The following is a 15316-nucleotide window of genomic DNA, read 5'->3' as shown; positions in this document are numbered from 1 at the left end:
TGGGGCTTTGAAATAGTTTCTTTAGGATAGGTATTGTAATAAAGAGAGTTGCAAGACTGTGGCGATAGTGTATTTTTGGTGACTGGAGTTTAATGATTTTATTTATTCATTTGTACAAAAACAAATGAAAATTGTAAGATTTTTTAATATATATTTTCTGCCAGAACATCAAGTATGGAATCATTTGTGAAAATCTTATTAACACAAATGCCTTACAAGGGTTCTGATTTTGTGGTTGTGGTGCTGTTGAAACTGTTAGCATTGAACATAACTGAAACTGTGAACCTAACAGCAACATCTAGTGCCCACATATGTGCAGTTAAACATGGAAATCCAGAAGTTACCGTCAGTCACTCCTCTTTCTCCATAGGATGTGAATTCCCAGCAGATGGAAATCTTCTGTAATCATTTGGATTGATATGGATTTCCACTGTTTATATGCTAAATCCCCTGTAAAGTTGAAGTTTTTAAAGGGTTAATAAATAATGATTGCCACTGAACAACCTTTCTAACCCTCAAAATCTAATTTTATATTTGTGGAATTCTATTATTAAAAAATTCAAAGGTTTTTAATTTAAAAATAATAGTTACAGTTTTTTTAATGAAATTTCAGCTTCTACCTAAATCCTATGTGTACACCCCAATCTTCATTTTGCTTTCTCTAAAATGATTGAAAAGTGAAGGATAGCCAACACATTTTACATCCTGTTTTCCAGTCTGTGAAAATTCTTCAAAATGATTGGCTGCTTGGTGACATCACTGTTGCTGGACACTGGAGTTTCTGAAAGTTGGCAAGAAAATCAAATGAACACTAGAAAAGGTGAAATCCAAGCCAGCAGGGGTTTCTTAAAGGTCAGCAATGAGTATCATCACTTTGACACTGACCTCAAATTTGAGGTCTCAGAGTAATTTTCTTGAGCAAATTACGTTTCCTTTGGAATTTTAATAATCAGTGACTATTAAGAACATGAAAAGCTATTTACAATAAATAAAGGTTGTCTGCTGGAGAAGGAGTAAAACTGAGGAGTTATGTGTGTTTTATGACATATTCATATTGCATCCAGTTGAAGTGATTATATTCTTGCAAAGTAATTATTATGCACTTAGGCACAAATTATGCCACTATATGCATTGCCATTTTTTCTACAATGTTTATGTTACATTAAGAGAAAGTAAATTGTTCTTCTGTTCAATAACTTTGAACATTTTCAATTAGGGAGGACTTCCACATAGTCAGCATCATTAACCTCTGTAAAATAGAAAACAAATGAATAATGAAATGTGAGATTAAATTGAAAGAATGTTTAAATCATCTCAAAGTCTCCTTATATACTCTCTGGCACAACTATTTTTGTTCCAACTTTATTCTGATTTTAGATCTCTACAACTCGTATCACTTGCAACAGATCAGAGGATAGCACACATTAATGTCAATGCGTTGGAGTTATTCTGTATAGTTGAAAGGAGATGACCCAGAGCAGCTCCAATTGATTTGAATAATATTCCCTCAAAAAGATATTAATAACATAAATTCCTCATATAATCAAAGAAGTGTGGCAAAAGAAAGGTTAGTGGAATAAAAAGTCTGGCTGCCACTGTTAGCAAAATCATGGGACGGCAATGGCCTAGTGGTATTATCACTGGACTATTAATCCAGAAACTCAGCTAGTGTTCAGGGGCCCCGAGTTCAAATCCCATCAGAGCAGATGGTGGAATTCAAATACAATACAAAGTATCTGGAAATAAGAATCTACTGTTGACCATGAAACCATTGTCAATTGTCGGAAAAATTCATCTGGTGCACTACTGTCCTTTAAGGAAGGAAATCTGCCATCCTTACCTGGTCTGACCTACATGTGATTCCAGATCCACAGCAATGTGGTTGACTCTCAGCTGTGCTCTGAACAAGGGCAATTAGGGATGGGCAATAAATGCTGGACAGCCAGTGATGCCCATGTCCCACGAATGAATTAATATAAACCTCATAGGGCTCGGGGAAGGTGGGTCTGATGGCTCTCTATCTGAGATCAGTGGGGGGGAAGGGAGGGTCCGCTGCCACTCTGCCTGAGGTCAATGGGGAGGGGAAGATGGGGGGTCCACTGCCACTCTGCTTGGGATCAGTTAAGGAAGGGGAATCCGCTACCACTCTGTCTGAGATCAGTGGGAGGGAAGGCGGGTCCGCTGCCAGTCTACCTGAGATCAGTGGGGTGGAAGGGAGGTCCGCTGCCACTCTGTCTGAGATCAAGGAGGGGTGATGGGATAAGGATGTCAGTAATGTTGTGGGGGTGGGGCAATGTGTGTGGGAGCAAGGGGGGAGGCATTATGCAGCCCAGGAGCAATGTGGCAGGGAAGCAGCATTCGATCTTTCTTTTCTGCACACGTACAGTTGGAGGCACCAACCGGAGCTGCAGGGTTTTGGGCGTGTTAAGCCCCACCCACAGGCTTCTGCAGTGCGATTTGGAATCCCTAATATTGTTTTCATGCAGAGTGCGTTTGGGTCTAGAGAACAGATCTAAAAGTTGAATCTGAAACACTCCCAGTTTCAAGTCTGCCCAAAACTTTGAATCAAAGTGGTAAAATAGAGCTCATAATGTCTAGACTTGATTAAAGAATGATTGCCTGTTTTGTTACACCCCACCTGCCAACTCCTCCACTCAGCAATTTTATCTCTGTATTTCACTCTGTTCACATAAACAATTTATTAATTATTTATATGAACATGGGAATGACAGTCTGTGAGATATCCAATCAAAGTGATGCAGACAGCATATAAACTTGTGACTGCTCATTTCTATGATTGTATGCTGCTGAGTGGTTGCGTGCCTTAGCAGGGAGCCCAAATTCAGAGGTGGTTAATCTGCACTACTTAAAGTCAGACCACATGTCTTAAAGGCAAGGTGCAAATTGACTATAATAGGTGCTGAAACTGCTTTGAAAGAGATTCAGGATGCAGTCAAAATGATGCAACATGTGCAGTTTGCTCCCAGGCTTTTGGATCCTGGAATGGAGTCACTGGTGCAGGATGTGGACTGGATGTCAGGTGGCTTTTGGATCCTGGAATGGAGTCACTGGTGCAGGATGTGAGCTGGATGTCAGGTGGCCATCCAGACAAGTTCTCAGGAGGCAGTGGGAATAGATGGCTTTGGAAACCAATGCCACAAATCTGGAGCCGAGAACCTTGATGAAAGAAGTTTAATAACCTCACACAATTGATCAAACCAGTGAATGCACTCTTACGTTTCCAATCTTACCAATACCACTAAAAGGCAATCAGAATGCTCCAATCACAATACACTTTTCAGTTAGATACCAACAATTAAATCAATTTCACATTTATTTGCTTCAGCTCACCATCATACAACTAACACTTCCGGAAAACACACATGAACACACACACAAACATACACACAGTCAAACACACACATACACACACATGAACACACACACACATGCACACACACACACATGCACACACACACACACACACACACGCACATGCACTGCAAATCTGAACACATTGCAACACTGACATACTTTCCTATTTTTTGCAGGACAAGGTGGTACAAAATACAAAGCAACATTGGCAAACTGGCTGCTGACTTATCTAACTTCTCACAACTCCTCCGATGCACTTTGGAAGGAGGAATGGAGGCATAAATGATTTTCTAAATGGGAAAATGCTTAGGAAAACAGAAACACAAAGCGACTTGGGAGTCCTTGTTCAAGATTCTCTTAAGATTAACACGCAGGTTCAATTGGCAGTTAGGAAGGCAAATGCAATGTTACCATTCATGTCGAGAAGGCTAGAATACAAGAGCAGGGACTTTCTTCTGAAGTTGTATAAGGCTCAGGTCAGACTATATTTGGAGTATTGTGAGCAGTTTTGGGCCCTAAGGAAGGATGTGTTGGCCTTCGAAAGGGCTTCTTCAGCCAGAGAGTGGTGAATCTGTAGAACTCTTTGCCGCAGAAGGCTGTGGAGACCAGGTCATTGAGTGTCTTTAAGACAAAGATAGATAGGTTCTTGATTAATAAGGAGATCAGGGGTTATGGCAAAAAGGCAGGAGAATGGGGATGAGAAAAATATCAGCCATGATTGAATGGCAGAGCAGACTCGATGGGCTGAGTGGCATAATTCTGCTACTATGTCTTATGTTCTTATGAGACCTCAACTGAAATGCTGTATGCAGTTGATCTCCCTTTTTAAGGAGAGGTATACTTTCACTGAAGCGGCTAGAGGGCTGTTTAAGTTATCCTCCTGTTGCCTGGTCCATTCAGATGGAACGCTCAATAATTGCCAAATATGTATCATTCTTGATTTTCTGTATCTTGCTTAAACTTGGCCATGAAGAGGACAAAGTCCATACTATCAGGTATATGGTGAGCATCTGAAGAGGCAGATAGGGCATCGGTTCAATAGCCCATTTGAAAGAAGGTACCTTCATAAATGCTGCTGCTTTTCAGTGGGAGAGGCTGTAGATGGCCTTGCTGGATGACCTTGTGCTGCTTTGCTGTTGGCAAGCTCGGCGTCTGACTGCAACATCGTGGCATAAGCTGGAAACACTGAGGGCTCACTGGTGGAGAGTCAAGAAAAACATTGCTGGTGAAGTGGAAGTCCTTAGAGCTCAAAACCTGAAGAAACTGGAGAGATCAGGTTCCCAGAGCTACCAACACACTTCTGGAATGATGGCTCAGCAATCCTCAAAATCAACAAGAAGGTAGATTGCTGGACTGCTGTGGGAGCCTTTGAGTGAGCCTCTGGTATTGACAGCCAAGATGACACAGTCCGTGACTAAGCAGGATTTGCGTGGCAGCAAGCACACATCTCATAACTTTATTCTGAGCTTCGTCTGCAGTATTGAATGTTGCAGAGTTTTTGCTTGTGCTGCGGTGGAAGCTGAGACATTGGCCGGACTGAATTGTGGTCAGGTCTGCAACTGTTCCCATAGAGTTGGCCGGCCACTATTTCCATGCTGGAGACTGGTGCTTAGTCCTGTGCTGACTTGGGACTAGAGTCTCACACTTCTCTCTAAAGTATATACAATACCCACTAGCTGATCTGGTGACTGTGAGTGTGATTTTATATGATCAGTCTCTTGATCCTCTTACGTTTCACACTCCTTCATTACTGCCTGACCAAGGAACAATTCTTAGAAATCTGAAAGGAGAGAAGCATCAGGATAGTTTGTGGGTTTCAATATTGTCATGAGATATGCTCATGATGGCCAGCACCACCTTCTCCATCAGTGCGAGGACATGCAGCCATGCCTGTTTCCTATGGATTCACAGCTGCTCCCCTGCCATTGTATACCATCTTGTCCTTACAAGACAGAGCAAAGTGTGTCAGTGAATGTGGTGCAGTGAGTGTGGGTGAGGAGAGATTGAATGTACAGCAATGAGTTCAGTGCTGCGTATGAACATGTGGTGTAACTCTGAATAAGTTGTAGATTATTGGATGAGTGTGATGTGAGATGAATATGTGAGTTGAGTAGTTCATTCGTAAAGATACGGGGAGAGGGGGAAGGGGGGTGATTCTCCTAGCCTGCTGTGCCACTTTTGCTGCGATCGGTGGGTGTGGAGGTCCCACTGCAACTATGCATTTGGGCTGAATGACAGAGGGAGGGAGGCCAGCGATTGGGGCTGGCCATCAGGGTGAGGAGGGGGTCAGCTTGCTGGAGGAGTTGGGGCAGCAGAGGGGTGGGGCCAGGGCTACCAGCAGCGGGGAGTCGGGGGGGAAGCAATCGGGACTGCTGGTGGTGGGGAGAGGGTGAAATCGGTGTGGGGGGCGGGGGGGGGAGGCGGAAGATTGGGGCTGTGGGGAGGGGAGATCGAGGTTGGCCCAGACACGTCCATGGGGCCAGCGATTGGGCCATGGAGGGGGTGGGATCGGAGGGACCAGCATTGCTGGGTTAAGGCGCTGGCCAGCAATCAAGACGCTGACAGACAGGGACCACTGCACACGCACCACCCTCAGCACCGACAGATCGATGCATGAGCAGTGCCCATTCAGTGCTATACTGCCAGCCTCTCCAGTGGGAATAGGCCTCACCCACTGATTTCCAGAGGGATTCACACTGGTGCATTCTGCAGTGCGCAGAATGTGGGAGATACATTTTGAAACTCCCGCTAAAAAAATCAGCGGGATTTACTCCAGTTTCCACGCAAATTTGACACTTAGAATATTTTTGGGAGCATCACCCCCATGGTATTTGAAGATGCATTCACTAACCATTTGTATGAGATAATTTAACTACTTAACATAAGAACATAAGAAATAGCAGCAGGAGTAGGCCATCTAGCCCTTCGAGCCTGCCCCGCCATTCAATAAGATCATGGCTGATCTGTCGTGGCTCAGTTCCACATTCCCGCCCTCTCCCCATAACCCTTAATCCCCTCTCTTATCTGCAGCACTGTATCCAGCTTCTCGGGGCTACAGTGCTGATATCGACACAGCAGTTATCTGCCCATGCTGCCTCTCAGAATCTATCTCAAGGGCCTCCTTATACCCTGTATTGAAAATCTTTCCCTCATATCCACCTCCTGTACTAAGGCCTCGAGTGATGCACCAGGGAATTTCAGATCATACTCTTTGCCCTGTTGTGCCATTAGTAAGTGTTCTCCCTGATCAGAATGTCTTCCGCGGCCACTTGCAGCACCTGATACAGTCATAACGCATCTCCCCTTTCAGAGGTGCAGTCTGGTTTTACAGAGTACAGGCTATAGCTTTGAATGATGTGAGCCGCATAAAACATAGACCCCCTGCTGAGGCGTGCACTACTCATCAGTACACTTAGCACTGAACTACATGCTACAATCATTTAAATTAGCAGCTAACATGAAGTTTGCATCCTACCTGCATTGGAAGCATCGGGTGTGGCTTAATCATGCATTAAAATCCCTGTGCCCATTTTTGGGCCTTATCTAATGTTTTCCTCTATCATCCCATGCTGTTCTATACATGACTTTGTTTACTTTACTTTCAGATTAATAGAATCTGGGATAAAATAAAATACTATCTAAAATACAGGAAGAATTTGCCTTACCTTCATAATCATTATCTTTATCTGCCTCCTTAGTTTTGCTTCTTTCCAAAGGGTATCGTAAATGAATCACTAGTCCTTTGCCAGGTTTTTCATAGTAAGCAAGTAAAGCAGCCAGGCTTTTGAAGAACTTTTCTTTGATACCATACCCTGTCTGAGCAATGAAAATACAATCACCCTGTAAAAATCTAGCTTAATTCAGCAATGTTCACTTAAGTGGATTGTAGCGTTTCAAGCCGGCGGCTCACCAACACCTTTCCAAGGCCAACTAGGGATGGGCATTAAATGCTGACCTAGTCAGCGGTGCCCGTGTCCCACAATCGAATAATAAAAAAAAATCAGTCTGTCAGAGTGTTATTCATATGCATGGATCTGCAACCAACAAGGCTTTATACTGAAATAATGCATTAGGCGCCTTATATAAGCTTCCCAATCCTTAATGACTCTTTCATAGTTAGGAAACTCCTCACTTTTATGAGAAAAATATACTCTACATGTTTTATAACTATATTTTTGTGCATATATATAATTAAGTATTAAAAGATTCTGCATGTTGCAATTTCAAGATTCATTTACGTTTCTTCAGTAACTGTTCAGCTGAGAGATGTCAGTGGCAGAACACAGTAAATGACAAAAAACAGAAACTTTTTTTGCATAGAGAATTAACATTCTTCTCTCCTGATTTAGGTACAGCTTGCTGTTTTATGTCAACATCTACTAGGATTTCAGTTAAAGCCACCCAATTCATTTTGAGTCATAATCTTCCAGCGGGTTAGTTCTGTTCTGTAGCACATGTCTCAGAGGTTTAAAGGACAATGCACTGTAGCACCCAGTTCTCTAATGTAAAGATTCAAAAGTGAAATTATCTAACATAAGTTTGTGACCAATAAACTTAGAAATAGGAGTAACATCTTTGCGTAGTGATCAACAAGGAGGAGATCCAGATGTTGAGTCTCAGTCGGATGCCGAGTCTCTGCAGTAATCCATAAGGACATGTTCTTTAACAATACAAATTGGATGGGATAAAAAGAAAAATCATTACTGTTGGAAACTTGAAAGAAAGTGAAAGTACTGATAATGCATAGTAGCCTTAGTCAGTACCTGAAGCAGAAAATAGGTTAAAACAAGATTGGAACATAAGAACATAGGAATTAGGAGCAGAACTAGGCAAATTCAGCCCTTCGAGCTTGTTCTGCCATTGAGTCAGATCATGGCTGATCTCAAATCCACCTCCCCACCTATTCCCCAACCCCCTTATCTCTTTTTGTAATAGAAATATACCTATCTCCTTCTTGAAACCATTCAACAATTCAGACTCCACCGCACTATGGGGCAATGAGTTCCACAAATTCATCATCCTCGCGAGAAGTAGTTCCTCCTCATCTTAGTTTTAAACCTACCACTTCTCAACCTATATCTGTGATCTCTTGTTTGAGATTGCCCCACAAGGGGAAACATTTGTTCTACATTTACTTTATCAATTCCTTTTAACATTTTATATACCTTGATCAGATTCCCTCTCATCCTTCTAAACTCCAGTGAGTATAAGCCCAAACTGTTTAATCTCTCCTCACATGTCAACCCCTTCATCCCCAGAATCAACCTGGTGAACCTCCTCTGAGCTGCCTCCAATACCACCACATCCTTCCTCAAATAAGAATTATTCAAATGAGATTGGATCAGGAGCAAGAACCAGTACTACGATTTGTAACACTATATACAAATTGGGGCCAAATCAGTATGGAAACAGACCCTTTGGCCCAACCAAGCTGCTGACCATGGTGCCCTCCCAACTAGTTCCAATTGCCCGCGTTTGGCCCAACTAGGCATGCTATGTGGCTATCCTCTGAAGAAGCTTTCCTGAAGTGCCAATCAGACCTCACTTTTGCAGCCACCTCATGGAGAGCAGCTTGCCTGCACAGAAGAGAAAACCAAGTGCAAAAGACAAAATACACATGTATCAAAAAACAACCTATGTGGACTCATCAGTTATAGACATCAATGTCACAGTGCACATAGGAGTTGACTGCTGGCTATTCCACTGAGCTTTAAATAGAAGCAGGTCTGAACACATTCTGTTCTTTTAGTTTTTTAAAAAAGTTCCAATTTTAAAATATACCCAATCTGTTAAATTGTACAATCAGCATCTTAGTATGTTTATCTATTACAAAATTAATTTCTTATTTTTGTTACAATTTGTTCTTCAGTATTCAGGAAGAGAAACTCAGCCAACTGATCATCAAATTTTATCATCTTTACAGCTGGGAAAAGCAGGTGGTTCAGACCTGAAAGAATATTATCACATGGATAAATGATCCACATCAATTGAGTGCTACTAGAATGCCTCAGTAACCCCTTTCACATCAGGGAAAGTATTTTATTTACCCTGGATGTCAGTACAAATCAACATTTGAAGCCTTGAGAAAGCCCCAAGCAGTAGGATCCATGCATAAACAAGTGAGCCATCGGAGTGGGTGAGGTTAGTTGCCATATTTGTCTTTTGCCATGAAGGGATGAAGGTGTGTGAGAGTGTTGTAATCTTCTGCCTATATTTGCAACAGCACATATCATCTACTTGACCCCTTATATCCAGGTATAAGGTGTCGGAAAGTGGGGTAAAAATTGAGGCTGACTACTAATACAAGTACAGCATGTCGTAGCTAAATGGAGGGCCGACTTACACGCCAAGTACTTGCAAAACCATGATTTTTGGGGCTACAAAAATGGGTTGTCTAATATGCCAGATCAACTTGTATGTTGTGATCTACATTATGTGCATGGGCGGCTTTTAGCAGCAGTTACTGAACCAGAGATTAATAGAATGTCCTACATCTCCTAAGAGCTAATTTTGCACCTCAAATGCATTTTGGTGGAACAATCGCAAAATTGCCAATTATGTTTTTGAAAAATCACTTTCTGTGCTGGATACTGCACTGAAAAATAGTAGATCAAATAACTTCAACTGCACTCTTACCTGAATCATAAAACGTCCTCGGTGATTTTTAAAAATTCTATACGTATATATAGTTCTTTGAAAGCTGAAAAAGAAAGATATTATCATTGAGTTTCATTGCACCATATTCTTCACTTCAACGCTTACTCCAATTCAGGGTCAAGGGGAGTCAGGGCCTATCCCGACTGACACTGAGCGTTAGGCAGGGTACACCTAGGGTGGGATGCAGGTCCATACAGGACACATGCTAAGACATACAAACAGGGCAACACACATGCTGGGGCGGCATGATGGCACAGTGGTTAGCACTGCTGCCTCACAGCACCAAGGGAGCCGGATTCAATTCACGGCTTGGGTTACTGTCTGTGAGAGTCTGAAGGTTCTCCTCGTGTCTGCATCGCTTTCCTTCGGATGCTCTGGTTTCCTCCCACAGTCCAAAGGAAATGTATGTTAGGTGCATTGGCCATGCTAAATTCTCCCTCTGCGCCCGAACAGGCGCCAGAGTGTGGCAACTAAGGGATTTTCACAGTAACTTCATTGCAGTGTTAATGTAAGCCTAATGTAAAAGCAATTTACTGTGGCCAATCCACCTAACCTGCACATCTTTGGACTTTGGGAGGAAACTGGGGCACCTGTTGAAAACCCAGATTTAGACAGGAAGAATGTACAAACTCCACACAGACAGATACTCAAGCCGGGAATTGAACCCGGGTCCCTGGAGCTATGAGGCAACAGTGCTAACCACTGTGCCACCATGTCAACCCCCCCACCCCCCTTACAAAACTCCAGAAGAAACTTCATTACAGGGAGAGTGTCGAGTGAAATTTATTATCTGTGTACACTTCTGCATTTGGACCTTGTAAGAGGCCATTAACATTACAGCACAGAAATTCTATTACAAGAGCAGAGTTCCATTAGACATAAGCACGGGCAGGAGATTGGATAACAAAACCATTGCCCTTATTCTACATACCACATCCATGTGTAATGAGTCTCCATACCAGCAATAGACCCTCACTATGAATACATTTATAATTCTATGGTAACATTTGGTCAGATTTGAGGCCCCACCTAATTCAAGAATTAACTGGAGATTTCCTCACCCAAAGTGTCAAGGTTTTGCTTCAATAACAAATGAGATCTTAACTCCTAACTTAGGTCAGATTTACACCATAACTTTAATGAAACTACTTTGTGCCATTGAGATTATGAATTTATGCAATTTGGCATTTGTGAATGCTGTCTCACTGTCTGAGACAAGTATTTCTATACATTGTGGGTGGCAAACTATTGATGCAGCTTTACAAGTGTTGCATACGAAGTTGTGGACCTCATTTCAAATACCTCTATTCATTTTGAATGGGCATCAACTAATAAAAGGAACATCGCGCTCATAGATGGACCAACATAACTCACATGACCACTTATCAATGATCGAACTGGCCATTCCCATGGGTGAAGGAGGCTGCAGTTCATAGCTTTTGCTGGAACTCGCATTGGTCACATTGTTTGACAACCCTTTCCATATCAGCATCAATGCCAGACCACCAGATATACCTTCTTGATAGCATTTTCATCTTTGACACACCCGGATGGGCACTATGCAATTCCTCTCTTCCTGGTATAAGGATGAACACTCAGCCCCCAAAGGATGACACCATCCTTGCAACGGAGCTCATGCTTCCTGAGCTGATAAGGCTTCATCTCTTCTGAAGCACTCTCATTCCACCGTCCATGTAGCATCATGTTTAATCTTTGATACTAGTAGGTCTCTATTAGTCCAGAACTTAATTTGTCGTGCTGTTACAGATGAAGTCCAGAAAGGTTACAGCCACTACAATCTCTTACAGGAATAGAGGGGGTGGCACACTTTCGGGTTACGGGAGATGGCTTAAGGCATCTGCATTGTCTTTGTGAACGCCTGGCCAGTGTTTGTAGATATATTCAGAAACCGATAAGGACAGTGCCCATTGCTGTATTTTCACAGATGCAATTGGTAGAATCACCTTGTCCTCCTTAAAAAGTCCTACAAGTAGCTTATGGCCTGTGATGATAGCATATCATCTTCTGGAAATGTACTGATGAAACTTCTTGATGCCAAAGATAACAGCTAGGCCTTCTTTTGGAAGTGTGCTCTTTCTGTATCCAACAGGGCTCTTGATGCACATCCAATAAGTCTCCTGGACCCACCATGCATTGTGTGGGATAATACAGGCCCAACCCCACATGGTGATCCATTGGACGTAAGTACTTGTCTTCTGAGAGAGGTCGAAATGCACTAATACGCATGTTTACAGAAGTGCCTGATTAACTTGGCTAAAGGCCTATTTTTGTGGTGTTTCTCAACACAATCTCTGGCACTTCTTTTACAGCAAATGCAACCGTGCTGGTTATGTCAATAGATTTAGGAGGAACCATCCATAATAGTTAACCATCCTGAGGAAGAATCTGAGTTCTGATGTCTCCCTAGGGGCCAGTGCCTCTTTAATCACTTTCACTTTCTCCTCCATTGGGTGCAACCCCTAAGCATCGATCCAATCACCAAGATAAACCACCTCATATACTTGGAAGGTGCACTTTTCACTTTTTAGGTGCACTTCTGCCTTCTGGAACCTCTTCAAAAATTCATTCAAATTTGTCTTATGCTCCTCCTCAGCAGACCCTGTTATTAGGCTGCCATCCAAATAAGTGACAACTTTGGGCAAACCCTGCAACAAACTTGCCATAGTTCACTGAAAGATGGCATAAGCTGACGAAATCCCAAACGGCAGGCGTGTATATTGATGTAACCCTTTATGTACATTTGGCGTGTATGGGATGTCAGGGAGGGGTAGTACCTCTGGTGGGGGAACGTGTCGCATCCTTTCAGGGTGGTTTGTCCACCCTTTGTCCCCAACTGGCACTCAGCTGTCACCTGTGGCTCCCCGTAGCTGTTTGCATGTGACAGCGGCCACATCCCAGGCAATGACTTTGACAAGCCGGCTAAACCAGGTAAGGGTAGCCGACTTCAGTTGAGATAGGGAGATGTCTATCCCAGCATGTGAAAACTGTAGTGGATTGAGTGGACGCGACCAATGGAAGGTCCAATGGTCAAGAGACGGTCTCTGCAAGCGTCATGGAACGCGAAGAGCAGGACAAGACACAGATGACGTCCTGGTCATCCACTGCACCTAGTCCCATCTCCAGACGTCTTGACCCTTGTCCTGCCACTGGATCTAGATGGGAATTGGGAAGAGAGAGTGAGGCTGGCGCTGCGCAACTCTCCCTCACTTTAATCCAAATCAAGCGCTAGTCACGACACCATCATCATCATCATCAGTTCAAAATGACTAATGGTGTCGAGGTCTTCATTGATGACGATGGACGAACAACACGTTTATTTATGGTGACACATGCTCTTGATGTCTTGTCAAGTTTAAGCTGCTGGTGTGTTCCCTTTGCAAAATTATCACGACCAGATGCTTTGTAAAAATACATTAATGACTTTTTAATTTTACTTCCATTAAAAAAATTAGACCTGGAATCAAACCTATGGCTGGAATTTTACCAGCTCGCCCACCCCAAAATTGGGCAGGCGAGACTCACAGATGACATTCTTGATTGGCCTCGGGCGGGTGAGGTGGTAAAATTCAGCATATATGTTTATCACGCCAGTACTTACTAGACACTGAGGCATAAAGCATTTGGGATGGTTTCACTCTCTCGCACTAAATAAGTTCCGTCTTTCCCATTCGCTGCAAATAAAATTTCACAGTCTCTTTTGCTGATGTTTCCATGAAAATACGGGAGTGATGTTACATCAGACATCTAGCCTTGTTTTTTTTAATCTCATATCTTCTCTCCCATTCACATTTGGAATCTTGCTTCTTTGTCTTGGGGCCTCAGCATTAACTGATGAGTAAAAAATAAGCATGTTACTTTATTGTGTTCTTAGTAAAAAAGCTAAATTAAAGATGACTAAATAAACCTAAGGTTCTGTGGATTCAGCACAAACCACTGGACGAAAAATAGAACATAGGATATATTGGATAGAGGGATAAGTTTAAGCTTAAGTTTATTTATTAGTCACAAGTAGGCTTACGTTCACACTGCAATGAAGTTACTGTGAAATTCCCCGAGTCTCCACACTCCGGCACCTTTTTGGATACACTGAGGGATATTTTTGCAAGACCAATACACCTAATCTGCATATCTTTGGACCGTGGGAGGGAACAGGAGCAAATGCACGCAGACAGAGGGAGAATGTGCAAACTCAACACAGACAATTGAACCCGGGTCCCTGGCGCTGTGAGGCAACAGTGTTAACCACTGTATGGCCCCAAAATCAGCTAGGGAGAAATGTTGGCCGAATTCTGTCAGTTGTCTTGCCCCATGGTGGGAGAACCTTGTCAGTTCTGTTGGGGAGCCCAGACGGAATCATGCATCCTTCAGCCATTTAGTGACTTTCGTCAGGCCTACCCAACTAATGAGACCCTTAACAGGAAAAATTTCACTGGCAATAAGCTGCCAGCCAAACAGTGGCCTGAAATAAATGCAAAAAATGTTGGAAATACTCAGAAGATCCAACAGTACCCGTGGAGAGAAAGAACTTAATGGGTCAGGATTTTGAACGCCTGTTCATGGCGGGTGTGCATGGTGACGGAGCTTAAAATATCACGATAGGCCCAAAACACAAATTACATTGGCAAGGCTTCCATAGCGATTGTCCCCACCCCACTAATGACGTATGAGGGTTCCCGCCATGCAACATCAGGCACCCTATTTTAATACATTTGCATCTCATTATCAAGTTTCTCCACAGCAATTATCACCCTCATGCTCAGAAGTATCCCAATGAGATGTGATGTCACAAAACTTCCATTTATGACTGCCCTTTAAAAATGTAAAACTCCAACGGGAGTTTAAAGTGTAGCTCTCCACAGAACACCACTGCCTACAAGGTGAGCTCCACTAAAGGGCCTCAAGGTGTAGGGTATGAGACTGCAAAGTGCCTCAGGGTATGGGGTATGAGACTGCGAAGGGCCTCGGGATATGGGGAGTTAATTGACAAAGGACCTTGATGCTAAGGAAAAATGACATGACTGATGTGCTCTGTCAATGTGAGGGGATTCCATCTCATGCACTGGTGCCTTGCAGAAAACAGATGGAGGAGGTTCTGGGGCGAACATCCAGCCTTTCAGTGGAACACAAACACAGTTGCCTCAGTTTCATTACAGGAAGACATCTCCTGAGACCAGGATGCCATAGAGAGGTTGCAGTAAGTGAGAGTTTATGAAGCGGGTGCTAACTTACTAACTTGCATTGGTGGAAGCTATCTATGCCCATG

General features: G+C 43.0%; 1 protein-coding gene across 1 annotated transcript; it reads right to left on the bottom strand.

The window, feature by feature from the left end:
- Nucleotides 1-217: 217 nt before the first annotated feature.
- Nucleotides 218-13857, bottom strand: LOC145352917 (SH2 domain-containing protein 1B). The gene is made up of 4 exons (XM_080203218.1): nucleotides 13652-13857; nucleotides 10012-10075; nucleotides 7041-7191; nucleotides 218-1249 (listed from the first exon to the last, which is right to left on the bottom strand). The coding sequence occupies exons 1-4, from the start codon at nucleotides 13795-13797 to the stop codon at nucleotides 1209-1211; spliced, it is 402 nt and encodes a 133-aa protein (XP_080059344.1). The 5' UTR covers nucleotides 13798-13857; the 3' UTR covers nucleotides 218-1208.
- Nucleotides 13858-15316: the final 1459 nt, after the last annotated feature.

The sequence above is a fragment of the Carcharhinus amblyrhynchos genome, chromosome 15, assembly GCF_965287045.1.
Source record: "Carcharhinus amblyrhynchos chromosome 15, sCarAmb.v2.hapA, whole genome shotgun sequence".
Taxonomy (NCBI): domain Eukaryota; kingdom Metazoa; phylum Chordata; class Chondrichthyes; order Carcharhiniformes; family Carcharhinidae; genus Carcharhinus; species Carcharhinus amblyrhynchos.
Note: the sequence above shows the minus strand (reverse complement) of the source record. Positions and strands in the feature narration are given on the sequence as shown.

Bases quoted from the DNA above. Each gene is read 5' to 3' on its own strand.
- LOC145352917 (XM_080203218.1), bottom strand. From the start codon at position 13,797: ATGTCTGATGTAACATCACTCCCGTATTTTCATGGAAACATCAGCAAA. The intron at 10,076-13,651 runs GTAAGTACTGGC...TTTCTTTTTCAG, and splicing joins GCTTTATGCCTCAGTGTCTA to CTTTCAAAGAACTATATATA. The intron at 7,192-10,011 runs GTAAGAGTGCAG...TTCATTGCTCAG, and splicing joins GAGGACGTTTTATGATTCAG to ACAGGGTATGGTATCAAAGA.